The sequence below is a fragment of the Herpailurus yagouaroundi genome, unplaced genomic scaffold (genome assembly GCF_014898765.1).
Source record: "Herpailurus yagouaroundi ecotype Mexico unplaced genomic scaffold, PumYag 166, whole genome shotgun sequence".
NCBI classification, from domain to species: domain Eukaryota; kingdom Metazoa; phylum Chordata; class Mammalia; order Carnivora; family Felidae; genus Herpailurus; species Herpailurus yagouaroundi.
In genome coordinates this window covers 23,696,215-23,724,058 of record NW_024412407.1, presented here as the reverse complement: position 1 = coordinate 23,724,058, position 27,844 = coordinate 23,696,215, and the positions used below count along the sequence as shown (strand labels likewise).

The following is a 27,844-nucleotide window of genomic DNA, read 5'->3' as shown; positions in this document are numbered from 1 at the left end:
GTCCAGTGTTATTACAGTCTTGGGATATAAAACACTTGTGTCCAGTCTTCACTAGAGTCTGGTCTGACTAGACGGTGGTAAGAGTCTGTCATGGACAGAATAAGAAGAGACTCAATTACAGCTGATTTTGTGGCTTTTGTTTTGATGAACTAGCTAAAAGTGGATTTGGGGGTATTTTCTTCTGAATTTCATTACATCTCCCTTCTATTACCTACTGGCCCAAGGCCCCTCACTCACTACTTATGGCCAGGTCATCAAAAATCAGGTAGGTAAAGGGGCACCTGGGTGGCTCAGTTGGTTGAGCATCTGACTTCGGCTCAGGTCATGATCTCGTGGTCTGTGAGTTCGAGCCCTGCATCGGGCTCTGTGCTGACAGCTCAGAGCCTGGAGCCTGCTTCGGATTCTGTGTCTCCCTCTCTCTCTCTGCCCCTCCCCTGCTCATGCTCTGTCTCTCTCTGTCTCAGAAATAAATAAAACGTTAAAAAAATTTTTTTAAAGAATCAGGTAGGTAAAATATTCACAGACATTAAAAAAATGTGTCTCTATATGTGCACACTGATGCCATCTAAAAGGCATGCAACCCTCAGAAAAAGGGAACATGATTCCATTTGCACTCCATGTGAACATGAGTTCACAAGAACAAGAAAGGCTTGGATGACCAGAGTCAGCAAGCAACAACAGGTTTTGGTGTTTTACCTGTCTGGATTTGTTCTTACTTGGGGCTGAACAGGAATCACCTACCAATAAAGAGTGAAGAGACTTAAAACTTCATTTGCCTTTTTTATTTCAATGTTTGGGACAGAAAACTTCAGAATAATAATACAAACCTGCCTTTCTTCTCAGCTTTGATAAAAACTGACTATCTTATCTCCACACTTTTATTTACCTATCAGTTAAGTAAATGCAATGATATTTTCATCTCAGAGGAACTGTGAAGATTAATATATTTTTTTTAATTTTATGAACCCTCGTATTGAGTAATGAAGAGAAGCTCCCCAACAGAACTTAGAAATACAATCTGCAGGACACATCTTCAGTCATTTATCTATCTTCTACGTTTCTGAATGAAATGGCTTATTTGTGGGCAGATAAGCATTTTATTAGAGAACACATAAATGTCTGGGCTTTTTTCACTCTAAACTCATGTATTTTTCGCAACCTGCATTACACTAAAAGCAATAACTCATCATCACGAAAATACTGGTGTGAGTTAATTTTCATCTTCCTCATTTCCTTCCCCTGACTTGAAATGATGGGTAAACTTGCATTTATTCCACTAGGTGGTGGTATAGAGAGCACAGATGGAAATGGAATAATCCTATGCGTTAAATCTATTTCTGGAAAAAAAAAAGTCAATAAACCTTTAAGGAACACTTTTATTCTTAGCAAGCAGGTAAATTATAGACTAGAATTTTCCAGTGTTGAGAAAATGTGGTTATGTGGACTAACATTTTATTTTCTGAAATTTAAGCAAAGTCAATTCATGTTTTTTATAAGTACTTCAAGTACTAGTGTTGAGCACAGCTTAGTCACCTTCATCCTTAAATGATTACTTATATTGATCGTCTTCTCATGAAAAGAACTCTGCGACTTTACTGCAAATGGTCACACTGCTTCAAGAGTGAAAATAAATAAAAGTTAACTGCATCAGGAAGGGAGCTTTGGGACTGGGTTTGCTTCTACCCTCAGGAACCTTTATTTGTTTTCTCTGAATTCTCCCTTCTATCCTGGAAAGCAATTTAAATTCTGTGCTATTGCTGTAATTAAGAGTAAGTTCTTTTGGGGTGCCTGGGTGGAGCAGTCGGTTAAGCGTCCGACTTCAGCCAGGTCACGATCTTGCGGTCCGTGAGTTCGAGCCCCGCGTCAGGCTCTGGGCTGATGGCTCAGAGCCTGGAGCCTGTTTCCGATTCTGTGTCTCCCTCTCTCTCTGCCCCTCCCCCGTTCATGCTCTGTCTCTCTCTGTCCCAAAATAAATAAAAAATGTTGAAAAAAAAATTAAGAGTAAGTTCTTTTATAATATTAATTAAATGGCAGTAAACACACTTCTATGATGACAAGGTCAGTCTTCTATTCAAATAAAGCAAAAACCACACAAATAAAGAGAAGTTATGAAAGACCACATCTGATAAGTAATGTAAATCAGTTTCATTAAGTTTCATTTCCTTATGAACATTGTTGGGTTTTTTAAATTCTTTTTGCTAGTTTCCTGGATTATTTCAATATATAAGGAATTGAAGATGGCTTAAAAAAAAAAAAAAAAAGGCCAGGGGAAATGGAGAATATAAAATCTCATAGAGGTAAAGTATGTAACTTCTCAAGGGACCACACTGACTTAGGTTGACATTCTGATGTATACCAAAAATAGTCATCTTACTTTATATTATACCTCACAGATAAACACATAAAGATATTCAATGCATGTATATTTTGCACAAAATAACAAGACACTTGGGTGTGATGGAAAATAAAGTGACATGTTCCAGTGAAAATTACCACTTCTGAGTCAGTCAGAAAATTAGTGCACAAAAAGACAGGATTTCAGAGGTTATGTGAACGATGGCAGGAAGTGCTTTGAGAGCTGAGAAAGGTACTATTAGTCCTTGTGGCATGGAAGGCAGAGAAGCACAGTAGCAGTGTGGAAACTTCAGAAAAATCGTTGTTGTTGTTTTTTTAACATTCATTTATTTTTGAGAGATAGATCGTGGGTGGGATAGGGGTAGGGAGAGGCAGACATAGAATCTGAAGCAGGCTCCAGGCTCTGAGCTGTCAGCACAGAGCCTGCAGGGCTCAAACCCACGAAGTGTGAGATCATGACCTGAGCTGAAGTTGGATGCTTAACTGACTGAGCCACCCAGGCATCCTGAAAAATTCTGGTTAAGCAAGACAAATACGGGACAGAAGAAATAAGATAATTGGGAATAACAGGGACATTTTTCAAACAGAGTGGCATGACTTTTTTAATCCCCAAAGGATCCTAATTTATTTTAGAGGGGAAAATGGTAAAGAATATTGGATTGAGGGGCTCTATAAGAGATACGGAGAGGGCCAGTGGTTCATGCAAAGCTTTGAGCACGTGAGTCACAAATTCATGACCTTTTGGCAGGAAAAACTAGTTGGTCTGGTGAAAGATTAAAAAAAAAAAAACAAAAAAAAAACAACCTCAGTAATTACACAGTTTTCGGTTTCTAAGACATTTCACAGGTTTTACCTTATATGATCAAACAGTCCTAAAAGTTAAGGGTTATAATTCCTGATTTTTACATAGGCTCCAAACAAATGATTTGCCCAAGGTCAGTTATTAAGCTCTAGATCTTCTGCTCTTAGTCCAGAGCTCTTTTTTGTAGTGTTGAAACTTAAAACAATAAGTGAAGGACCCAAGATTTGTTACCCTAGAGAGGGTTCAAACCGGGGCCTCACTTCCTTTCACCTCAGCCTTCAGCAGGGCCCTCACACTCTAGGCACCCCATGCTCAAACCACACTGGCCCCTTTCAGTTCCTCACTTTTCTGCCTCTACATGGTTTCCTGAACTATTCCACGTACCCAGAATGCTCTCTGCTCCCCTGTTATGGACTGAAATGTGTCTGCCCCCAACACTTATATGTTGGAAGCCCTAACCCTTAATGTGACTACTTTTTGAGCTAAAGTTTTTAAGGAGGTAATTAAGGTCAAATGAGGTCAAAAGATTAGGCCCTAATCCAACAGGACTAGTGCCCTTATGAGACGAAGAGACATTAGAGCATGAGCTCTCCACTCCCTCCGCACACACAGAAGGCTCTGGGAGGACACAGTGAAGTGGACGTCTATGGGGAGACCTTACCAGAAACCAACCCTGCTGGCACTTTGATCTTGAACTTCCAGCCTCCAAAACTGTGAGGAAATAAATTCTGGTATTTGAGATGCCTAGTCTGTGGGATTCTGATATGGCGACCCCAGCAGACTAAGACATGCCCTCTCTTTCTGAAGTAATATAAATCCTTCAATCTCAATTTTTACTGTGATTGCAGAAAATGAGCCCTCTTCACAAGGCTAGGTGCTTGTGTTACATGCTATTACAGCACCGTGTACGTCATACATTTAGATAAAATGTCCATCACACCTTCTTACAAATGCTTCTTTAATTCCCTACCTCTTACAAATCTGTACACCCCATGAAGACCATCTTTGTCCCCTACACAGAGCATTGTACATTGTTATACCAGGTTCACTACATTTTTGTTCAACGACTCTCCATCTTAATAAGATGGTGTTTATAGAAAGGGGTTGTGGAAACAACCTAGGGGACTTATTTGCCGTATTTGAATTATTTTGATTAAAAAAAAAATCTGATGCTAATCCTTGTATGTTACGCTGACACCACAGAGAAAATGTTCCTTTGCCCCTGATTTCCTTTAGTGCTGGCCTCTAAACTAACAGAATTTATATGTAGACATTCAAAGAATACCATGGGAAGAAGCTAAAGTCCAGAATTTTTCTGAGGCTTGCTCTAAAATGGGTAGAGGATATCAGTCCTGGTCAAATAGAAAGACAGTATATATTGAACACTTGACAAAAAGAAGGTTAGCACTTCATTCTTTTTTTAGTTTTTAAATAAGAATGATCCTTTAAAAAAAAAAAATAAAAAAAAAAGAATGATCTTAAACTTTGGGGTGCCTGGGCGGCTCAGTCAGTTGAGCGTTGGACTTCAGCTCAGGTCATGATCTCACGGTCTGTGAGTTCGAGCCCCACGTCGGGCTCTGTGCTGACAGCTCAGAGCCTGGAACCTGCTTTGGATTCTGTGTCTCCCTCTCTCTCTGCTCCTCCCCTGCTTGTGCTCTGTCTCTCTCTCTCTCAAAAATAAACATTAAAAAAAAAAAAATCTTAAACTTTAAAAAAACACAGTTTAAAAAAAAAAAAACCTAAAGATAAGGAGAAAACAACCAAAAGAACACCTACCTGTCATGTCTAAAGTTAAACGCAATGATAGTTCGTGCTCACAGGGTCGGTGTAAGAATTAGATAACCTGTGGAAAGCACCCATAACCTCATCTTGTTCAAGCATCCAACAAGTAGCAATTGTTATTGCTTTTATAAATAATCATTTATAACTGGTAAATAAATTCAATATGTACCAACATGCAGGGCATGAAGGTGACATTAAGATGACTGTAGATGGGACCATGGAACTACATTCAATGCTCAATGTTGGAATTGTGGTGAATGAACACTTAGGAAAAAGGATCATTATACCCATATCTTGGGGAATACAGCTTGGTTATATTCAAAATCAATCCTAAAGAGAAATTTCAGCATGGATTATTAAACAAATGGTCCAGAAAATTCAATAGAGAAGTACCCAGGAGGAGCCAGAATGAGTCACTCTTTAGAAAAACCACGTTTCATTTCCATTTGTGAAATGACTTGATGGGGGGGGTGGGGGTGGGGAGAGGGTTGTCAAACTTCAGGCTGCTTCCTGTTTTCTAAAAAATTTTATTGGAATACATGCATTCATGCATTTATGTGCTGCCTTCTCAAGTTTTTGTGCTACAAAGGTAGAGACAAGAAGCTATCTGGCTTCACAGGGAAAGTTTGCTGGCCCCTTCTCCAGAGGACAGGAAAATGCTACATGTACATTTTCCTTGTACCAAGAATGGCCTCAAAACCAAGGTCTCCTCACTGACCTAGCCTCAAGCGCTCAGACTTTGACTTTGTGATTCCATCCAATTTGGTTCTATTGTCTGGGCCAAGCACACAATGGGCCCGGAATAGAGAGACAGTTTAGATCAACATAGGGAGTTGACAACTACCCTGAGATGCTCCCCAAATAGGCAAGTCCCAACCCAGCTGACCAAATGAGAAAGAGGATCCTGAGTGGGCTGGTGCACGGGAAAGGATGTTACACTGAAGGGAGCCCCAAGAATGGACTATTGGATATGGCAAATGGAGGTCCTTGGTGATCTTGACAAGCATATTTCAGTGGGGGTTCGGGGGGCTGAAAGGCTGAATGTCATGGATTCGAGAGAGAACAAGGGGAGAGGAGGTTATGAAGGGGAGTATGTACAAGTCTTGTGGGGCATTCTGTGACACAGTGGAGCAGAGAAACGGATGTCTGTCACCTTTACATGGTCACGTATCACTGCCTGTCAGTACTGTCACCCTCAGAAGTAGAACCATGACAAAGGTAGAGCTTGGGAAATCTTTTGAATATTTTAACAATCAATTTTCCCTTTTCTCTGGATAATTCCATCATCTTAGAAATATGCCATTGTATCTCCCATCTAAAACAAACACATTCCCTTTACTGCATGTCCCCCTCCAGGACATCCATTTCAGCAAGGACCTTCGTGTTGCCAAATCCAAGAGTCAGTCCTTGGACCTCACTTCTCTGGTCCCGTGGGCAGGATTTGCCAGAACTGATCACTGCTTCCATGTCCTTCACTTGCCTTCCAGTTCACCAAGCCCTCTTGTTTTTCTTTCTACCTAGCAGGCTGCTACTTCTCAGACTTCTTAGCTGATTCCTTTTTATCTCCCTTTCTTCTAAATGCTGTGGCTTGCCCAGGACTTAGTCTTCACCTTCTTTTCATCAGTGTCTACATTTCTTCTCTTAATAACTTCATTCCAACCCTTGCCTTTAAAGGCGTTTTATGTTAAACACTAGAATTTATGACTTAAATTCCAAACACTCCCCTGAATTTCAGACTTGTAGATCTACCTACCACTTGGTAACTTGAGCTTAAGTTACCATGTCCAAAACTGAACTCTAGATTCTACCCATCATCACCTCCAACAAATATGCATGAAAAACCTTTTCCCTCACTCTTCCCCATCCCAATAAACGGTCACTACCCAGTTGCTCTGACCCAAAGGAAAATTTGACCTTTCTCCCCTCATATTCACATCCAATCTGTCAGAAAATTTTGTGAGCTACAATAAATATCTTTGAAGATGTGCCTTCATGTGAACTAGGGGATATGTCTACAGCATAAATTCCTTGAAGAAAGCCTGCACTCTTAAGATTCCCAAATTTAACTATCTCATTTTATTCAATTTACTAATAATAGTTCTTATGTTTGTCCTGATCAACAGGACACTAGCTGCATAAATTATTCTGCCATATTTCATAGATCCTAAGATGTTCATTTTTCCTCACACTAACATGTCTGAAATCCAGGCTCGGCATTTTACAATTGCTTTTGGCTCAGTACACTCATGGTAAAGCCGGCATTACCAGACTTGGAATTAGCTGTTCATACTGATGGTACTTCCAATGGCTTATGGGCATTGGTGAGGTCATACGTGTTAATTGTCATTTAAAATGTCTTTAAAAAGTTATGGTATGACTTGGCCCTGAAAGAAAAATTATCGCAGAGAAAGGTGCAAATACACGCAGGGCATGTATTTGATATTAGTGAAACAAATATCTGTATTAATATCAAACACCTGCAATTCAATATTTTCCTACAAAGCAACAACCAGTCTTCTCATGGGACCCGGAGTAGGAAGACATCCATATGAAGATAAATCTGTGTTAGCTTTTGTTATTAAGATATATGCAAAAATAAAAAAATGCCTATCATAAGCCAAGCAGCACAACTGATGGCTGGAAGAATTGCAGATGTTCTCTGAAAACACACATTTAAAAAATAAATAAAAGGCTGGTATGATTAATTCATGACTCAGTCAGGAATGTCAGGAAGGTACTGCATCATAGTTTAGCAATGTTTTCCATTTCAGTGCATAAAATAACGGGGTGACATATAATTTATGGCATCCTGTATTCAATTAAGTAATATATATGTAGAATGGAATGCCTTGCAGCTAAGAAAGTGGATAAAATAGAGGTAGATCCATATGTACTAATGTGGAAGAATCTCTAAGACAAATAGTGAATACAAAAACAAGAATACAAACCAGAGTGTTCATAGTATGGCTGCCATTTATGTAAAATGAGAGAGAAACAAATAAGGGAGGAGGGAGAGAGAGAAAGAGAGAAGGTACAGCTGAGGAGCCAAACACAGACTTCATCTATGGGAAACTTAACATATCAACAGCTGGCATTGTACATCAGGCAAGAAAAGACAGACCACTCAATAAATAGTAATGGAATAACTTGGCATCCATATGGAGAAAAATAAAATGGAGTCCTTCACAAAAAGTTCACTTCCAAATGGATTTCATTTAAATGGAAAAGCACAAGTATGACCTTGGAGTAAGGAAGAATTTCTTTAAAACACATAAAAGCCACAAAACATACTGAAAAAATAACTTAATTACATTAAAAATAAGTACTTCTGCTTTCTAAAAGATACCAGTAAGTGGGGTGCCTGGGTGGCTCAGTCAGTTGAGTGTCTGACTCTTGGTTTTGGCTCAGGTCATGATCTCACAGTTCATGGGAACGAGCTCCATGTAATCAGTGCTGAGCCTGCTTGGGATTCTTTCTCCCTCTCTCTCTGCCCCTCTCACACTGCCTCCTGCCTCAAGATAAATAAACTTAAAAATAAATAAATAAATAAATAAATAAATAATACCAGTAAGAGTGTGAAAAAGCAAAACACAGACACAAAAGCAAGACACAGACTGGAACACTATTTGTAATACATTTATCTGACAAAGAATTGTGTCACAGAATGGAAACTTACTTATGAAACAAATGTACCTCTGACAAAGAATTTATATCTAGAACATATAAAGACTCTAAAAAAATTAAAAAGACAAATGAATTTTTTTAATGGCAAAAGACTTGCAAAGATACTTCCAAAAAGGATTTCTAATAGCCAATAAATATATAAAAAGGTACTCAATTTAATCTATCTCAGAGAAATAAAAATTAAAACCACAAGGAGATAAGACTGCATATATCAGAATGGGTAAAATTAACAAGACACTACCAGTGTTAGCAAGGATAAGAAGCAAATAGAATTTTCATACATTGCTGGTGGGAGAATAAACTGGTATAAGCATTTTGGAACACCATTTGGCAGTATCTAGTAAAGCAAAAACACATCTAACTCTTAGGTAAATACCAAAGAAAAGTGGTACATATGTTCACCCTAAGATGTGTACAAGGATGTGCACAGCAGCTTTATTTATAATAGTCAAAAGTTAGAAATAACCCAGATGTCCATCTATAGTAAAACAACCGCCTATTTGGGGGCAGGAGGTAAAAAGGAGGAGAGAATAAAGAATTAAGTACACGCCACATGGTTCCTTGACTCTGGGGAGGGAAGGGGAATCAACAGAGAAGGGTACACACAGGGTTTCAACTGTACTAGTCATGTTCTGAGCCCAGTTGTACTGTCATGTTCTAATCTTCACTGAGCATTATGTGCACAGATTTTCATTCTAATTCTCTTTAAACTCTATGTGTGTGTGAGAATGTGTGTAAAAATCTTTGAGCTTTGGCAAAACTTGCACAAAGAATTACCTCTAGTTTTGGATTATCAAAAGTATGTTATGATTAATAGCATTGTATGAAAGCAGATTAAACACTTAAAGCTCTCTGTAGCAGGCTAGGGGTGAGGTAGACGGAATATTTTCCTATTTTTTTTTCTGTTCCCCCAAGAGGAATTTTGAGAAGATACCTTACACAAAGCTAAGGCTCAACAAATGCATTTTGAATTGGATTAATATTCTTTAACATCTTTCATCTCTCTCCATTTATGAGTGTTTTAAGTCTTCTAAAATGCAACCAAAGTGCAAATATAGGTTTGTGATCAAAAAATTTTGAAAATTTTTGAAGATTTTGAAAATCCTTGCAATCTTAGCAATTTGAAGTTTTTTTGCTCTCACCATATCTATGGGAAGAGAGAGGCAGGAGGTGATAAATTTGGAAGGTAATCCTTTTGGTGTTCTAATTTCTGTTCTGTTCTATCATTTATAAGTTATTTAGCAAGACATCTCCCTTTCTGTGTCTCTATTCCATCTTCTACCAAATGGAGATAGTAATAGTTAATCCATAGGGCTATTGTGAGGTGTAAGTATCATAGTATCTATAAAATTATGAGGCACATTGTGTAGCATAAGGTTAGTCTTAATAAATATTGTATTCTTCCTCATTTCTGACCACTTGGGAGTGAGAATTGTGGAGTATTAAAATATTTTCTATTTTCTCCTCTATTTTTTTTAACAAAACAAAACCCAGGGGAAAAATGTAAATATAAATGTTTACAGACTATAGGAAGACATTTTAAGAGTGTTAAGTTCTACTCACAGACTAATCTCACATATAAATGCCCTGAATTCTAGCTTTTGAGTCTACTTCAATTCCTTCTATCACTCCCTCTAAAATAAAGTGAAGTTGGAGTAATTTAAATCTTTTTTTTTAAACAATGTGTGCCAAGTGACCATAACCAAGGTATGCAATTAAACTCACAGTTAATTTACATACAGCTAAAGCAGTTTCTTGTCTTTCTAGACCCTGCTCAATGTAGAAGGAAGCAAAAGAAACCATTCTGAATTTGTGTTACACTTATTTATTCTGTTATTTAAAGTAAAAAATATAAAGCAAAAAAAAATTACTTCTAGTTTTGTAAAAAGAAACACACAATGTATGTTTCAATGACAAACACATGTATGCAGGCAGAGGTATGAATATGTACCACTAGAAGAATCTAAGAAAAGCTGACAACAGGAATTGTGGAAGGAGGAAAACTGTGGAACTCTGGATCAGAATGATAGTGGGAAGGAAGCTTCTTTATCTTTGTTTACCTTTCGTACTGAGTTTGTTACCAGATGTTTTTCCCTCCCCCAATCTCACCTTTAAAATCCCAGAAAAATACCCTTGTGCACTGTTGGAGGGAATGTAAAGTGGTACAGTCACCATGGAAACAGTATGGAGATTCCCAGAAACATTAAAAATTGAAATACCATACGATCCACTGATTCCACTTCTGAGTACTTATCCAAAAAAAAAAAAAAAAAAAAAAAAAAAAAATGAAAACATGAACTCAAAAAGATATATGTACCTCTGTGCTTACTGCACATTATTTATAACAGCCAAGACACAAAAACAACCTAAGTATCCACTGATGGATGAATAAAGAAGATGTGGTATACATATACAACGGAATATTACCCAGCCATGAAAAAAAGAAGGAATCGGCCTTGCAACAACATGGATGGAACTTGAGGACATCATGCTAAGTGAAATAAGTCAGACAAATACTGGATGATCTCACTTATGCTTGGAACCTAAAACAAAAATGAAAACACACACAAAACGAGCTCACAGATACAGAGAACAGATTGGTGGTTGCCAGAGGCAGGGGGTAGAAGAAATGGGTGAAGGGGATCAAAACGTACAAACTTCCAGATACATAATAAGTAAGTCCTGGGGAGGTAACTTACAGCATGGCGACTACAGTTAATAATACCATATCGCGAACATTTGAAAGTTCCTAAAAGAGTAAATCTTTCAAGTTCTCATCATAAGAAAAATATTTTGTAACTATGTATGGTGATGGAAGTTAACTAGACTTATTGTGGTGATCAATTTGCAATATATGCAAGTATTGGATCATTATGTTCTATATCTGATAGTTATACCTGAATTAAAAAAAAAATTGGGGGGTGACGCCTGGATGTCTCAGTCAGTTGAGCGTCCTATTTCAGTTCAGATCATTATCTCATGGTTTGTGAGTTTGAGCCCCTCATCGGGCTTTGCACTCACAGCTCAGAGCCTGGAGCCTGCTTCAGATTCTGTGTCTCCCTCTCTCTCTGCCCTCCCCTGCTCTCTCTCTCTCTCTCAAATAAACATTTTTAAAAATTTAAAAATTATTTTTAAAAATTCCTTTAAAAAAAAAATAAAATCCCAGAAATAGATTGGCAAGTTGGCATGTGAAAACTGATATTCCTAAATTTGGAAGTATTATAACTGAATATGTGTATATGTGTTATATAACACGTGTGTGCATTGTGTGATTATGTGTTATGTAATGCATAATATATAACATATTATAAAACCTGGGGTGATTATGTCAAATATAATTGGGAGCAAAAAAGCAGTTAGCTCAGAGAAGGGAAGGAAATAGACACAAAGGTGGACTGATAACAGAACAATATGGGAAAGATCTGAGTAGCCCCATCTGTTATTTCCACACTAACCACTGTGATTGAGCCACACCACATTTCTTCACAGCACTGACCTCTACCTATCAGTACACATTCATTTCATGGGTTTTATTACGAAAATGGGACTCCTACCCTAGACACTGAGTTCCTTGAGAGCAAAACTGTGGCTTTTGCTCAGCACTGCATCCCTAGACCCAACCCCACGACAGAGAGGCTAAGAGCACAGGGGTTCTTATTTCATGTCTTTGAGCCTCGGTTTCCTTATCTCTAAAATGCCACCAGAAGCTCCTACACACAGGGTTGTTTCAGCACAATGGAGGCAGCAAGCACTATGGCTGACACTTAGGAGAGCCTCATAATGCCAGGGGACGGTGACAGTGTCAGACCAAGTGACTGCATTTCATCAAAGAAAACCAGGACTTTCTTGAAAAGCAGAACCTTCCTAGATTGGAAAGTAAGATGGGCCAAGGGCATCTGGTCGGGAAACACTCTTTAAAGAATTCCCTTGGGTGTACATTTTCAAACTGCTCAGTGCAGGACCATATAAGGCAAGAGGGAAATGGAATCCTAGTAAGACAACTGGGACAGGTGTGGCAGGTGTCTGGCAGGAACAACGCTGCAGCAGTTAGAAGTGATGGACTGGAGGGGCACCTGGGTGGCTCAGTCAGTTAAGCGTCCGACGTTGGCTCAGGTCATGATCTCACGGTCTGTGGGCTCAAGCCCCGTGTCGGGCTCTGTGCTGACAGCTCAGAGCCTGGAGCCTGCTTCGGATTCTGTGTCTCCCTCTCTGCCCCTCGCCAACTCACGTGCACACTATATTCCTCAGAAATAAAAATTAATCATCAAAAAAATTGTTGAAAGAACAAAAGAACAAAAGAATGAAAGAAGTGATGGACTGGATATACACACAGTAACCTGGACAGAAATGAAAAACAATGTGCCTTGGGAAAACGTTAAGAAACACAATGAGATCTGTAGAACAAAACCATTTATATAAACGAAAATGCCAGGCATACAAAGTAATGAGAAATACTTAAAAACACATACAAACCAAAAGAATATTCATTCAATACATGATAATGATTTCCAATGGGGGAGAAGGAGGTGAGATGAGACTGGGGAATGAAGATGGAAGGGAATCAAGAAACCAAGAGAAAGACCTCAGCGCCCATGATGGGAAGGTGCCCTGAACTGAGAGGTAGAATTATTAACTGGCTGCACCACACTCCAAGGGTAGAAATGAAGATGACCACAAGAAGCATCCCCTGTGATAATGATGCAGTGGAAGGGGCTGTCCACTGGTATGACTAGACTGCTGAGAACAAACTGATCATCACAAGCTGCAATCAATGCAAATAAGCTGGATTTCTGAAAACCAACTCAAAATTTGAAGATACTTAGACGGGGCCATTAATGCGAAACATGTTAAATTATGCAAATGAGAATTTAATACTGTTTGTAACCAGTGTAGTGAATAAATATCTCAAATAGGATTGCAAAAGAGCACATTAAAAGTGTGGACGAGGAGCACCTGGGTGGCTCAATCGGTTGAACATGTTGAACTCTTGGTTTCAGCTCAAATCCGATCTCATGGTTCAGGAGATCGAACCCTGTGTCCAGCTCTGTGCTGACAGCACAGAGCCTGCTTGGAATTCTTGCTCTCAAAAATAAATAAACATTAAAAAAAAATTAAATTGTTGGGACGCCTGGGTGGCTCAGTCAGTTGAACGACCAACTTCGGCTCAGGTCATGATCTCATGGTCCATGAGTTCGAACCCCTGTGTCATGCTCTGTGCTGACAGCTCAGAGCCTGGAGCCTGCATCAGATTCTGTGACTCTGTCTCTCTCTGCCTATCCCCCGCTTGCTCGCTCGCTCTCTCCTTCTCTCAAAAATAAACATTACAAAAATTAAAGTGTAGACAAAACCCAAGTTAACGATCACTAATTGCTGCTGTAACTAGTTGTCAAATCTGTTCAGATTCTTTCATCTATAGAGGCTACAGAATGAAGAGAAAAGATGGAAGATAGAAGATGTATAAGCATAAATAAAGGCAGTGAATAAAGGGAATTCTTTTCATGGGAACTGTTATGATTATAGGTTACATTATATGGGTGATATAAAGATTTTACAAGGTGATAAAAGGAAAAGAAAGACATGTCTACGAAATTTATGTCCTTAAGCTCCCTATGCAGTGAACCAGAAATCAAGGAGTGGACCATTTGGCAGCAGGAGTTTTGTAAATGTGAGCTCTAATGAGAATGTCATACTGACAGATTTCCAGAAGTTGTGGATGGGGAGAGTGTTTTATGTGAAGTGACTGAAAATGCTCTGCACTGTTCAGATTGTATTCTGTGCATCTGAGGCTGGAATTGACCAAAAGCAGACTGCCTCTCTAGTTGAGCTCAAGCGCAGAAATTTATTTAGGGGCACTCTGAATGCAGAAGTAGGAGTTAACTGAATATGAGGAATTCATCAACCTCCACATGAGCGAAGGTCAGTCGATCTTGGAGTACAGCTGAAAAAAAGTCCAATCTGCTGGTAGCTTACACATCTGTGGCAGTCAGCCTGAGACCTGGTCAAAGGGGCTGGGTGAGCTGACTCTTAACCATCAGACCCGACCCTTCCTGTGACACTGCTTCTCAGCCCTGCTATTATGCAGTGCTGCCTCCAGTGAGATGAGATGGCACTGAGAGAAACTGGAAAGTGAAAGGCTGAGAGCCATGACCATACAAGAGGATTCCAGAGTTCGTGGCTGTGCGTATTTTGCTACAGACTATGGTCAAATCACCTGTACACTTAGAATCACTGACAAAATAAAGCCTGTGTCTGTACGTTCATACAGCTGCACCTGCCTGGAGTTACCAAAGAGAGTGAAGTTTGATAAAACATGTTAAAATCAGCGAAACTCAGCTTTTTTAGATGTAATGTTCGGTATCCGGTACTGAACCTGAGAGTCACATAATTTTTGCTTCTTGTCTGGTAAAGTGAAAATTTAGAAACTGTTCATGTAAATGTTCTTTATTTAAATATTACGATTTCAGATTTTATCTTAAATTCTAATTGACACATAATCAGCTGTGGTCAGAGGCATTCTACAGCTTTTAGTTTCTCTTTAATTACCTATAAATACTTCAGAAGATATTAAAGGGATGCTGAAATTTTTTTTTTTTTAAGTAGGCTTCAGGGGACACCTAGGTGGCTCAGTTGGTTGAGTGTCTGACTTGATTTCTGCTGAGGTCATGATCTCATGGTTGGTGAGATCGAGCCCTGCACTGGGCTCTGTGCTGACAGTGTGGAACCTGCGTGGGATTCTCTCTCTGCCCCTCCCCTGGTCACATTCTCCCTCTGTAAATAAATATATAAACAAACAAACACTTAAGAAATAAATAAATACAGTAGGCTTCAGGTGCAGCATGGAGCCCAATGATGGGCTTCAACTCACGACCCCAAGATCAAGACCTGAGCTGAGATTGAGAATTGGACACTCAACCGCCTGAGCTACCCAGGCACCCCTGAAAAATCTTTTGGTAACATGAATGATTTTACTCTCTAATTTAAGCCTGTTACAAAAGGTTTATGTATTCAGTTTAGTATTTTGTTTAATAATATGAACCTTATAGAAAAAAATTTTTTTTTAATTTCTACCCACTGGCAGCCTGGCATTTTTTTATTGGCAATCTCTACTCACTGGTTACATTATTACTAGCTGATTATAAATGTTCCAATAAAATACTTTCCTGTTTATTACAATCCTAAACCTAAAAGGATTTTAATAATGGATCCAATTATTATCAAAGGCCAGAAGACATATGACAAATTGTACAAATACATTCATACATAGGTATTACCTATGAAAATTGGTAAAAATGAAGGGTCGGTTAATTATAAAACATGTAAAGAAGCACCATATTGCAAATATAATGAAATTCAGAAGTTGGTATTAGAGTCACTGTCTCAGTACATGGCAGCTACCAAATTGTACTAGGCATGAGAAGGAATGATTAATATTTGAATGTTATATCATGGCCCCTGAAAGTGATAACAACACCCTGCCCTTGGGATGACACTGAGCTTTCAAAGATATAAATATTTCTACCTGGTGCCAGTTTACAATCCCTGGAGCAAATAAAGCATTCAAGACTGCCAGACATATGCTTAATTCTTTCACAAGGTTTGAGATGGTGATACTCTTTAAAGTAGTTAAGAAATCCCTGGAGAGTTTGTTTAAATGCAGAGTCTCTGATCCTGGCTCCACAGATTTAGATTATTTGGATCTGGGCTGGAGCTCAATACAAATAAATTTGTTGTTCAACACTGAATATTCTATACACATAAGGGAATATCATACCTGGGAATAGAGATCGACTAGGGGGTGATATCACTTAATAAATGACCCCAACATATATTCAAAGAAATCAAAATACCTTTTTGATCGAAGACTGCCTTAATCAGTTAATCTACTCATGAAAAGAACATGAAAAAAAAAATGGATTTCAGCCAGCAGTAGATAAGACCAAACATCAGATAACTGATATGGAGGTTGAGCCCACAATTATTCTGTGAAGCCAGTGACAAGACAGAACCCTCACAAAACCAAGTAATGTAAAAAGGGCAGCAAAAGTTAGTCATCTCTGATGAAGTAATCCCAGTGAACCAGAAGTCATTGAGACTAAGCCAATACTCCAGCCAATACTTCACTTATTAATGCAACCACCATGAAAAGACAGTGCATGATAATTACCAGACTAGATTATATAACATCTGTGTAGAGTACAAATGCCTAAATCCATGTTTTATTATTTGTATTATGCTCATTTCTGAATTATAGGTGATCTTTTTTCTGCCTACACCATTAGAAAAATTCTAGTTGATATAAATATACCAACCAAATATAAATAATGTTGACACATCAAATGATATCAATTATTTCCTTCAATTCTTACCCTATTGCTTATAAAGCAGATTTTTAAAAATTCTTGACTCTGAGGCCCAAGGCATGATCAAATATGTAAGCTGGCAGAGTGGAAGAGAACTACTTGGCATGGCTTTTGTCACCAAGATTCTTAAATACGGGCAGGCATCAGAATTACCATTCTGATTTACTCAATGAAAATCTCTGGGGATGGGAGTCAATACATATATTTTAAAAAATACTTGGGCAATTCAAATACAAAAAGTTGAAGACTGCCAATAGAGGGGATTATTGTGACAACAGGCTAGACTATAAAATCAGATTTAAAAGCTGGTCTAACTCTAGATTATAGGATTCCGGGACTCTAAACAATTTGCTAAATCACAGAACTAATTACGCTAGAAAACTACAGACCAATACCTTTTAGGAGCATTGACATACATTCTTAACAAAATACTTGCAAACTGAATACAAGATATAATTATTCACCATAACCAAGTAGGATTTAGTCCAGGAATGGAAGGTTGTTTTAAAACCAAAAAATGAATACACTATAATTATAGAATGAAGAACAAGATCACAATCATGTCAAGACATATAGAAAAATCATTCAACAAAATCCAACATCCATTTGTGACAAAAATTCTCAACAAACTCGGAATAGAAGAATTAGATCTTACAGTGGGAAACTACTTCAGGATAACGGGAAGAGAGTGCTTCCAGATTAGTAAAAATGTTTCAACAAACATTAAAAATTGCTTCTTCCTATCCTAAAGTTAAATAATATAAAAAACTAAAAAAATAAAATTATATAAACAAAAATATAAAATAGATTAAAAGTTCATTAATATTAAAACGCTGGAGACATAAGGAGCAGATCATTTTTTAAATTGTCCCAATTCTTTCAAGTTTGCTAGGGAGACTACAGTTCATGAAGTTCATTATCTAGATTCTTAATAGTCTTTCAAAGGCATCAAGAGGGTGTCAAAAGACCATTTAGGTATTTATTCTATGGCCTTCTATTTCCCTACTTCTTGCATCCAGATGGCATAGTAGAGAACTTGGTAAGCTTACAATTACTTAGTAGAGAACAGAATGGCTAGACTATAGTAAAAGCATTATGTTTCCTCTCTATTCCTAAAGATCTCCATATGCTACCCACACTCAATCTCCCCCACCCATCAATTATCCCTTCGTATCACTCACTCTAAGAGGAAGGAGACAAGTGAGAGGGTCTTTATAGAACATACTCAACCCACACAAACAGCCTTAGCCTTTCCAGGCATGTCCTTTTGCAAGGGCCTCAGCCAGTAGAGTGTGGCTCACCAGCAGATCTTACAGCCATGCTGTTTAAAGCTACTACTCTCAAGTTCTAACCCTCCCATTGTGAACTTTATTTTCAACATTTCCTGTGAGGGAAGAGGGCCTTCCACTCCCAATCCTTAGTAATCTTAAGACTTCAGGAAAATGAAAATAAGAAGCAGCAGCTCTTCCTTCTCCAAATTTCAAAACCATTACCACTTCGACCTTGGAAAACTACTGCCAAGACGAGACATGACACTGAGGAATGCCTCTGAGGAAACTCAGAAAAACATTGAGGAAATCAGTATTTGGTTAATCTTGATTAAAGGAAGGCAAACAGCCCTGTTCATTGCTCATCTACGTTGGTAACTGTGGCTGCTGCTTCTGTGCCACAATGGTGGAATCAAGTAGTTGTGACAGAAACCAAATGGCCCACAAAGCCTCATATATTTACCATCCGGTCCTTTAAAGAAATGTTTGCCAACACCTAATCTTGATAATCAGGAGAAAGGAGTCATTTATGATGTGGCTGGCAGCCCTTTCAAACTATATGCTAGAAGTTTCACACAAGAATAAACAATGATAACTTGTCTACCGAAGTACCCCAAAACAGGAGTCGGTTTGTACCTCAGTTCCAATGAATGTAGGACGAATATAGAGACTAGCAGTTGTTGAATAGGGGACCCATTCTTGATCCAGTTTCACAAGCTGTTGAATGCACTCTAAAAGCTCTTCCTTGTCAAATACCTGAAGGAATGTAAAGCATAATGAATAATGGGATTTTCTTCCACTGGAGCAATAAGAAATGATCCTCACGAAAGCTTTAGACTGTTAAAAAAAAAAAAAAAAAAGCAGTAATAATAAAACCAGACAAGAATTTTTTTTCTGTGTTTTTTTTTTTCCACCAAAATTGTGATGGCATGATGGATTATCCATATGGAGGAGATAAAATGTTGGATCCCTACCTCTTACTGTAGCTAATATCAACTAGAGTTGGATTATATAGTTAAATACGATAAGACATTAAGACTTTTATGGAGTAAAAATTTTAAAATACCTGTGTCTCCTAAAGGTAGACAAGAATTCCTAAATCAGAGATATAAAGCACAAATCATAAAGGAAAAAAATGGGTATAATTTGGCTATTTAAAACTTAATGATTTCTGTTCTTTAGAAGATGTAAGAAGCAACAAATTGGGTAAAGTTATTCATAACACATAACCAACCAAGGATCATAACTTGAATATGTTAAGATATTCTGAAAATCAGTAAGAAAGACACAGATGACCCAACAGGAAAATGGGCAAAGGCAAAGGGTTTATTTCTAAGGAGAAAAAGGTTTTCATGTACTAGATAGGTGACAGTATGTAAAATAAGTAATTTCTACTCACTCAACAGGGCAGAGAAACATACTGTCAGAAATGTATGTGATGGGTTATCCAAGACTGAAATGAGTCAGAAACACGCATGTGAACAAAACCCATGACATCAAGAATTGGCTATTTAAATGGGAACTTAGAACCAGGAATCACAGCACAATATTAAAGAAATCAGGATTGTCCATCATATAGGACATATCATCACCCTGCATCACCTGTAGGCATCTCTGGTACTGTTGTCTAGCGATAAGATTTAGTGGAAAGAGAACTTGACCAGGAATTAAATAGATTTGCACCCAGTTTCTTGCCATGTCCCTTTACTCTGTGGCTTAAGGCAAGTCATTTAACCTCTTAGGGCTCGAATTTTCTTCTAGTACAAAAGTGCTACTAAAATGTACAACATACACCTTCTTGGAAATGGCTTACTGTTATGATTCAACAGGCAAAGAATGCAAAACCATCAAACACAGTTTGTGGTAGAGCTGAGGTCCAAGAGATGTTATGTCCCTTTCCTCCTGTCCCCACTTTAAAGTATTTCCTGGTAGTTTGTAATGGCACAAGAATTAAACAAGTTCAAAGAATTCACTGTAATTTCCCTTCTGGTACTATATTATGGCCTCTGAAGGAGGTAGGTGAAGCATGGGTTACAAAAGTAGGAAGGAAAGGGAAGAACCTGGCTAAAAAGGAGTGGTTACTTGGGCTTCTTCAAAAGTGGAGCTTGGGCTAGGTTCCTGAAAGTTAGATACACAGAACATGTAAAAGAAGAAAACAGCTTCTTCAGCTCAGAAAGGCAGCCTGGTCACGTCTCAGGCAAGGGAAGTAATCTAAGACACGTCCTACCTTGATATGAGCCTTATAATCTAAATCCAACCCACTGTATAATGAATTCTGCTCTTTAACAATGTTCCAGACAGGAACCAATGGCTATGACAAACCATTTTGATATCATTTAAAAAAAATAATAAAGCTTGGGGTAAAATATCAAAATAAGTCACTGCAAACTTGCTATTGCCCAAAGCAATTAGGCAAGATACTCCCAAAATATCTGTGTGGCACACCATATTTTCCATTTCACATATTATAATTTCATAAGGTCTTCAAATTTTATTTATTTTAGTTTGAGGTACATTTTTCTTCCTTATCCTATTATCTCCTACATACATATTAATCCCCCACAGACACTCACAAAAAATAGACTCTGGAATTACTAATTTTTACCTCACTGATTACAAAGTAGATCAGAAGTAACTTCAGTGTTCACATGTTTGTACTGTATATCAATCTAAGTACAGTTGACTCTTGAACAACATGGGTTTAAATCGCACAGGTGCACTTGCATGTAGATTGATTTTTTTTTAATAAATATAATTCAGTACTGTAATGTATTTTCTCTTCCTTATGATTTTCTTAGTAACATTTCCTTTTCTCTAGCTTACTTTATTGCAAGAATTAAGTATATAATACACACAACATAAAAAATATGTGTTAATCAAGTGTTTATGTTTTGGTAAGGTTTCCAGTCAACAGTAGGCTCTTCGTCAAGTTTTTGGGGAGTCTAAGTTACAAACAGATTTTCAACCACGTGGGGACCAGTTCCCCTGACCCCTGCATTGCTCAAGGGTCAGCTACATTCAGAAATGATTTATTCCGTGGTAAATTCACAATGACCCATTACATTAAAAGAAAGAAACATACAAGAAACTCCTAAATCCACTCACATACCGGCAAAGTGGCCCTCACAGCGGATCGGTACATTCTATCCATGTTGAGGTTTGGCCGAAAGAGTCGAATTTTATTATCTACTCCTCGAAATGCCTTCAATCCTTCAAATAACTAAAGATAAAAGAGAAATAAATCTTAGGGAATCATTAATGAAAATAATCTGTGTTTAAAAGACTGACTTTTCCATTGGCGCTCATCTTCTTCATCATGTAAAGTTGTTGACTTAGACCAAAGATCTCTAAATCTAGAAAAAGCCAGCAGTTGACAGGCTGGTTAGAGTAGCTGGGCTAAAAAGAACTTCTTTAAGGAAAAAAAAAAAAAAAAAAGAAGAAGAAAGAAAAGAAAAAGAACTCTTTGAGTACCAAAAATCTGGTAGGAAGTCAAAGATATCCCTTACCTAGGAGCCATATTACTAAATAACACCTCAATGTAGGTGGGAAGAAAACATCTCCAATCACAAAACATGGCAAACTATCCAGACAATGAAAATGGAGGCAAAGAACCCATGGTACCCTGCTGCCCTAAACACCCATGCATCCTTTCATTTAATCGGGCTCATTCAAACTCTGGATAGTAAATAATCTAGATGTGACCAGGGTTGGTTTAGTCTCCCAAATCATAGAACCCAAGCAGCTCAAGACCATCCTGTGTTAGGGCCATGGCACCTTTCTCACAATGGCGCCCAGACAAACCACTGGGCAGGGATGTTAAAAACCTTTGAAGTAGGTGCATACTAACCATAAGAGACTCTTAATACTGAGAACTGAGGGTTGATGGGGGGGGGGAGGGGGGAAAGCGGGTGATGGGCATTGAGGAGGGCACCTGTTAGGATGAGCACTGGGTGTTGTATGGAAACCAATTTGACAATAAATTACACTTAATAATAATTTAAAGAGTAGGTGTATACTGATACACACAGAAAAGAGAAAAATCAATAATTTTAGTGGGAAATTTTAACACTGGTTCTCTAAATAACTGACAGAACAAACAGGCTGAAATTCGGTAAAGATATGGAAGATTTGAAGAACAGGAAAAATAAACTAGCCTAGTGGATACACAGAGCCCTGCACACACCACCTGCAGAATGCATGTTCTTTTCACATATTTCCCAACCTTACATCAGAAATCAGTATCAGAAATACAGCCGCAGAATGTCAACATTTTGAAAAGAAGAAACTCATTTACTAAAGTATGAGTCAAGGAAGAAAAATTAAGGAAATCAGAAAATTCGAACTGAATGATAGTTGGGCCTTTAGAAGCTTATAGCCTTAGAGCTTACATGAGAAAAGAAGTCTACATCATGCAGCACAATGTAAAAGCACTAAATGAGATTTAGGTACAAATATGTGAGTAACTTATTAAATGTAATAGGACTAAAGCTTCAGTTAAAAGATAAAGTTGTCAGATTGGACTCAGCTGATAACATCTGAAACACACATGAGACAAAAAGACATAAAAATAATTATGTCATACAAATTCTGGCTAAAGTTGGTGGAGGCGCCTGGGTGGCTCAGTCAGTTAAGTATCCGACTTTGGCTCAGGTCATGATCTCTTGGTTTGTGAGTTCGAGCCCCAGGTCGGGCTCTGTGCTGACAGCTCAGAGCCTAGAGCCTGCTTCCATTCTGTGTCTCCCTCTCTCTGCCCCTCTCCTGCTCATACTCTGTCTCTCTCTGCCTCAAAAATAAATAAAAAACATTAAAAAAAAATTTTTTTTTAATTAAATAAATAAAGTAAAGCTGGTGGTCTAGGGCACCTGGTGGCTTAGTCGGTTAAGCGTCCGACTTCGGCTTAGGTCATGATCCCACAGTTTGTGAGTTCGAGCCCTGCGTCAGGCTCTGTGCTGACAGCTCGGAGCCTGGAGCCTGCTTCAGATTCCGTGTCTCCTCTCTCTGCCCCTCTCCAACTTGTGCTCTGTCTCTCTCTCTATTAAAAATAAATAAATGTAAAAAAAAAATTTTTTTTTAAAGTAAAGCTGGTGAGGTTATATTAGTAAATGCAAAACAAAATAAACTTTAATTCAAAGGTAATGTCACAGGATTCCATTTACCTTACAATTTAAAAATTATATGCACCTGAGGTGCCTGGGTGGCTCACTTGGTTAAGTATCCGACTCTGGATTTCAGCTCAGGTCACGATCTCACAGTTCGGGCGTTCGAGTTCCACATCGGGCTCTGCACTGAGGGTGCAGAGCCTGCTTGGGATTCTCTCTCTCTCTCTCTCTCTCTCTCTCTCTGCCCCTCTCCTGCTTGCACTTTCTATCTCAAAATAAATAAACTTAAAAATTAAAATTGTTTGCACCTGATATAGGTTCAAATATATATAAAGATTATATGATAATCTCATTAAAAGTAACAGACGTAAAATATACAAAAGGATAACATAGCATGAAAAAGTTGGATTTATCCCAGGAACAGAAGTTGATGTAACATAAGAAAACATGAGATTCATTATATTAATAGCTTAGGTAGAAAAAAAAACTATATAATCATTTCATTAGATATAGTAAATGTATCTGACAAAATTAAACATTCATTTGAGGCTTTTATTTTTTAATATTCTTTTTAACATTTATTTATTTTTGAGAGAGAGACAGAGCATGAGCAGGGGAGGGGCAGAGAGAGGGAGACACCAAATCCAAAGCAGGCTCTAGGCTCTGAGCTGTCAGCGCAGAGCCCGACACAAGACTCAAATCCACAGAACTATGAGATCATGACCTGAGCCAAAGTGGGATGCTTAACCCACTGAACCACCCATGCGCCCCTCATTTGAGACTCTTTAAAAAAAGCCTCCCAAGTAACTAAGAAGGAAACTTTGTTAAGTGATAAAGAATATCTACAATGTGGGGCGCCTGGGTGGCTCAGTCGATTAAGTGTCTGACTTGGTTTCAGCTCAGGTCATGATCTTACAGTTTGTGAGTTCAAGCCCCACATCAGGCTCTGTGCTGATGGTGCAGAGCCTGCTTGGGATTCTCTCTGTCTCTCTCTGACCCTCCCACACTCACACTCTCTCTCAAAATGAATAAATGAACTAAAAAAATTAAAAAAAAAATATCTACAATGAACTTGAACCAAACATCATATTGATAAAATCCAAAGCTTTTCTTTTCAGAGTGGGGACATCACAAATTGCCCGCTGTAACTACTTTAATTCAATACTATGCAACTATATGCAACTACAATAAGGCAAAAATAAATAAAAAGTATTAGACTGAATAGAAAAAAGGAGTGCTTGGGTGGCTCGGTCGGTTAAGCGTCCGACTTTGGCTCAAGTCATGATCTCATGGTCTGTGGGTTCAAGCCCCGTGCCGGGCTCTGTGCTGACAGCTCAGAGCCTAGAGCCTGCTTCGGATTCTGTGTCTCATTCTCTCTCTGCCCCTCCCCGACTTGTGCTCTGTCTCTCATAAATAAATAAATAAATAAATACTCTCATAGATCATGAAACAGAGGTAAGAATAAATATGTAGAAAATCAGCACAAATCAACATATTCTTTTGAAATGTATTTCCTTAGATGAGGTAACCAAATACAAAATTATATTCTTATGTAACAGCGGCAGTTAGAAAATAAAAACACTATTTATGATAGAATTAAGAGAGGACTATGGGGGGGGGGGCGTGCCCAAAAGAAGCAAAGACCCATAAAGACAATATAAAACTTTATCAAGTCACTAGAGACCTAACTAAATGCAGAAAGCAATCTCACACTCACAGATCCAAAGACTGAATATTATAAAGATGTTGATTCTCCCAAATGAATTTATATATCCAGTGTAACCCAAATGAACATCATGTCAGGGAGTTTTATTTTCTTTTTAACAAACTAAGCTATAAAAGTTGATTGACTTGATAAACTAAATTTAAAAGTTATATGGAAGGGGCACCTGGCTGGCTCAGTCGGTTGAGCATCTGACTTCAGCTCAGGTCATGATCTCATGGTCCGTGAGTTCGGGCCCCGCATCGGGCTCTGTGCTGACAGCTCAGAGGCTGGAGCCTTCTTTGGATTCTGTGTCTCCCTCTCTCTCTGCCCCTCCCCCATTCACTCTTGGTCTCTCTCTCTGCCTCTCAAAAATAAATAAATTAATTAAAAAAAAAGTTATATGGAAAAGCAAAGGGCCAAGAACATCCAAGACACTCTTGAAAGGCAAAATAGAAGGACTTTTCCCAGGCAGACATCAAGACAGTGTGGCATTTATGCAGACAGACAAACAAAACAAAAGAACAGAATAGAATAGATAAGACAGTGCAATGAAAAATGAGATCCATAAGCAGACCCATACATACATGACAGAGGTCATAATAAAGAGCAAATAAAGGAAATGCTTAAAAATCTGAAAGGAATATGGCAAATCTGAGGGCAGTGGTCTCAAACACAGTACATGTCCACCCTCAGAGTTTCTGATTTCTACCAAACTCCCAGGCCACATTAATGCTGTTGCTCTAGGGACCACACTTGGAGAACCAGTGGCCTATGGGAAGTACATGAGAAGGGATTACTGTGATTTTTGAAAGCTAAAAAATATTCTGATAGCCACTGGCATTTGAAAACTTGTTGGAAATCTATTTAGATGCCCTATGACACAGGGAAGGGCAGCTACCATGCTTATTTATTTTATAGTTGAAGAAATGGAGGCTTGGAGTGTTCAAATAATCAAAGAATTCATCCAAGCTAATACAGTTCAGACACAGAGATGGGAATGGAAACTGAAGACCTTCAAGTTCAACATCTAGTGGATACACTGGGCATTGAACAGGTTTCCAAATTGTTCAAATTTATAATTTTGAATAAGTTAATTGGACAGGCCTCTTCATAATTTTAGTGTATGCATTTAGGAGTGATATCGCAGAAAGCAGAAGTCAGCATTTGTACCCTGTCTTTTCCCTTAATATTGTGTAACCTTGGCCAAGAAACTTAACTTTTCTGAACCTGCTTCTACAATAGATGATAATGCTGATTTAAGGGTTAAAAATAGTAGGTAAGGACTGGGCTCTCCTTCTGCACCAGGCATGAGTGTGTATGCTTAAACAAATTACCTTACCTTAACCTTATAATAGCACTATGAAGTAGGTATTATCACTACTTCAATTTTATAGGTAAAGAAATTGGAAGCACAAAGTGATTTTAAATAAGCTTCCCAAGTCAAAGAGTTCCCTATGGAACAACAGAGACCAAATTCCCGGAGCCAGATGACTGACCTGAATATTTAACTATGTTTTCTCACTATTAAATGAGATGACCCATATAAGGTTCAGAGCACATTACTGGAATTTAATAAACAAAACTAATTTTATCATTATTGTTATAAATATCTACTACTACCATCTTTTAGTCCCTTAATAGGTAGGCCACTGCTTATTTCCAGGATTCTAATATTCTGGGAAAGATGTCCAACACAGTAAAAATGAGTAAAACAAAACGAGGGTCAAGGGAATGAGGAGTCTATTGTGAATCTAAGAGTGTATCCTAACAAGGACCAGAGAAAGCATTCTCCAAATATTTAATATTTTATGCTTACAATTATTCTACTCATGCCTGAAGAATGACATTTAATTACATGTCTCTTAACACATATAACTACACATTAATGCCGGTCATAAAAGCATGCAGTTAGCATTAAAATGTAACCATTATATTGTACTCAATAACACCTTCTCAGTCATTAGAAGATCTTAGAAATGATTTAGTAAAATAGTAACAGTACCAGATTTTTTATTGCTAATTCTCTTACCTACTGTCCTTGTATTTGCTGTAAATAATTTCTTCATTGACATTATGGAAAATTCCAAATCATCTGAAAAATTGGTCCTTAAGACTTACCTTCAATTTAACTGCCTATTGGGAAAGCTTTAAAGACATTTATGACATCCTTGAGTAAATATGATAAAGCCTATACTGCCCACAAGCTATTTGAGCAGGAAGAGCTACCGTGTACTCACAGTGAAGAGCTAATAAGTCCCCCTCATTGCTTCCCATGTACTTACTTCCACTGCATAATGGAAAGCTGATGAGCCAGGATGCAATGATAGGTTCTGCAGCGGCTTGATATGTGGTTTATCCCATCCAAACTCTGAGGACCACTCCACGGTCAACATGTGATCCGTGAAAATGCTTCCAAAAACCAGAGTCGCTGGGTCTGGTTTTTCCTTTAAAACGGTGGCTGGTGTGATTATTAGATCTTTAGCCTAGGGAAGAAAAATCAGCACCATTAAAGAAAAGTTATTGAACATCCACTGGCATGATGATACAGAAAATCAAAAGACAAATGAAATTTAAGTCACTGGCCACTAAAAAGTGAAATCATTTGACATTTAAGTGCTGGCAACTAACTCAGAAATTTAACAATACTATGTGAGCCAAATAAATCATGCCTGCATTCAGAATTTGGCTTGTTGCTTGAAATCTCTGCACAATACACTGCCTAATAAGTATCAGAACCAAATTCAATGATACTTAGAAATGAGGACAAAAGAGCAGATGGTGTAAAATGA

General features: G+C 38.1%; 1 protein-coding gene across 3 annotated transcripts in view; it reads right to left on the bottom strand.

Annotated features, from left to right (window-relative positions):
- The window catches only part of BCAT1 (branched chain amino acid transaminase 1), a 101,405-nt gene that overhangs the window by 27,762 nt on the left and 45,799 nt on the right, over positions 1-27,844 (bottom strand). For all 3 annotated transcript variants that reach the window (XM_040488653.1, XM_040488652.1, XM_040488654.1), the window contains exons 3-5: positions 27,338-27,538; positions 21,361-21,471; positions 18,888-19,007 (exon numbers count right to left, since the gene is read on the bottom strand). In XM_040488653.1, the coding sequence (XP_040344587.1) occupies positions 18,888-19,007; positions 21,361-21,471; positions 27,338-27,538 (432 nt within the window). The remainder of the gene's footprint in view (positions 1-18,887; positions 19,008-21,360; positions 21,472-27,337; positions 27,539-27,844) is intronic.